The sequence below is a fragment of the Nicotiana attenuata genome, unplaced genomic scaffold (assembly GCF_001879085.1).
Source record: "Nicotiana attenuata strain UT unplaced genomic scaffold, NIATTr2, whole genome shotgun sequence".
Classification (NCBI taxonomy): Eukaryota; Viridiplantae; Streptophyta; class Magnoliopsida; order Solanales; family Solanaceae; genus Nicotiana; species Nicotiana attenuata.
The window spans coordinates 4,892-6,489 of NW_017686023.1; the positions used below are offsets into that span (position 1 = coordinate 4,892).

Sequence of the window (1,598 nt, forward strand, 5' to 3'; positions counted from 1 at the left end):
GGTAGACAAAATACCCGGTGCACCAAAATTACTGCCGAAACGCGACGTAGGACGTTTCGTCGAGCAACCGTACAGCGAGGAAGCCGCCCCTCATCCGATCCCAAAAATCTTCAAGATGCCTCCATATTTGAGAATATATGATGGGACCACGGACCCAGAAGATCATCTGATCCACTACGTAACCGCTGTGAAAGGAAATGACTTGTCAAAGGAGCAGGTGCCGTCCGTGCTGCTGAAAAAGTTCGGAGAAACCCTGACCGGAGGGGCACTAACATGGTATTCGCAACTGCCGGCTAGGTTGATATCAACGTTCGAGGAGATGGCGGACAAATTCGCTACCGCCCATGCGGGAGCAAAGAAGGATGAAGCAAGGGTTAACGACATATTTGCGATCAGGAAAACGACAGGCGAAGGGCTCAGGGACTTCGTGGCACGATTCAACAGAGTAAGAATGAGCCTGCCTAACGTATCGGAGGGAATGGCAATTGCCGCCTTCCAAAACGGTTTGAGCAGGGACGGGTCGAAAGCAACCAAGAAACTACTCAGCCGACTCATGAAGTATCCCCCCACAACGTGGGAGGAGATCCACAACGCCTACTGTGCAGAGGTAAGGGCAGACGAGGACGATCTTAACGGTCCGATCCAGTGGCTAACGTCAGTACAGACGGAAACCAGGAGAGATCGACGCAACAACGGGCAACGGGACCCACTCCCACGGTTTAACAGAGAAAGGCATCAGCCCTACGTTAGAGCCCCTAGCCCGCCTCCTCCGAGACACCAGGACGCCTTCCAACGACATATTGCTACGCTCCGGAATGAAAGAGGTATGCCTCCGTTATTATCTGCTCATAACTTTTGTGTCTCACCCTCAGAGATAGTATACGCACTGGAGAAGCTAGGCCCGATACACTGGTCGCCAAAAATGAAATCAGATCCTAGTGCGAGAAAATCAAACGTCCTGTGCGAGTTCCACCAGGAACGGGGACACAGGACCAAAGACTGCATAGGCCCACGACAAGAAGTAGTCAGGATGCTGAACCAGGGATACCTGAAGGAGCTGCTCAGCGACAAAGGGAGAGCCAACTTCGCCAGGGGACGCGACCAATCTCAAGGGCCGCCAAAACCGCCGTCCCCGAAACGAACCATACAGATGATTGTCAGCGGCGGTGATAATTCGACAATCAACCACGTCAAGCTCACCACCACGCACAAACTGAAGCGCACAATCGCTCACGAACGGTATGATGACTTCGAAGATAATATCACCTTCGATAAGTCTGATGCCGACGATTTGTCTTTCCCTCACTATGATGCTTTAGTCATAACCTTGCGCATTTTTGATACTGATGTAAAGAGAATTATGGTAGACGACGGAAGCGGCGCGTGTATTATCCATCCGAGAGTCCTCACGCAAATGAGGCTTGAGGATAAAGTAATACCGCGTTGCATAACACTAACGGGTTTTAACAATGCAGTAGAACGCACCTCCGGAGAGATATCACTACCGGGTCCTGGCGGGAGGAGTCACGCTGGACACCACCGTTCCACATCATGAACCAGGAAACGGCTTACAACGTCATCATAGGACGTCCATGGAT

The 1,598-nt window shown here is 51.6% G+C and overlaps 1 protein-coding gene across 1 annotated transcript; it reads left to right on the forward strand.

Moving 5' to 3' along the window:
• Positions 1-115: 115 nt before the first annotated feature.
• LOC109222180 lies at positions 116-1,239 on the forward strand (the record flags this gene model as incomplete). The annotated part of the gene is made up of 2 exons (XM_019386565.1): positions 116-824; positions 873-1,239. Coding segments are annotated over exons 1-2 (1,076 nt in total), but the record flags the coding sequence as incomplete, so codon positions are not given.
• Positions 1,240-1,598: the final 359 nt, after the last annotated feature.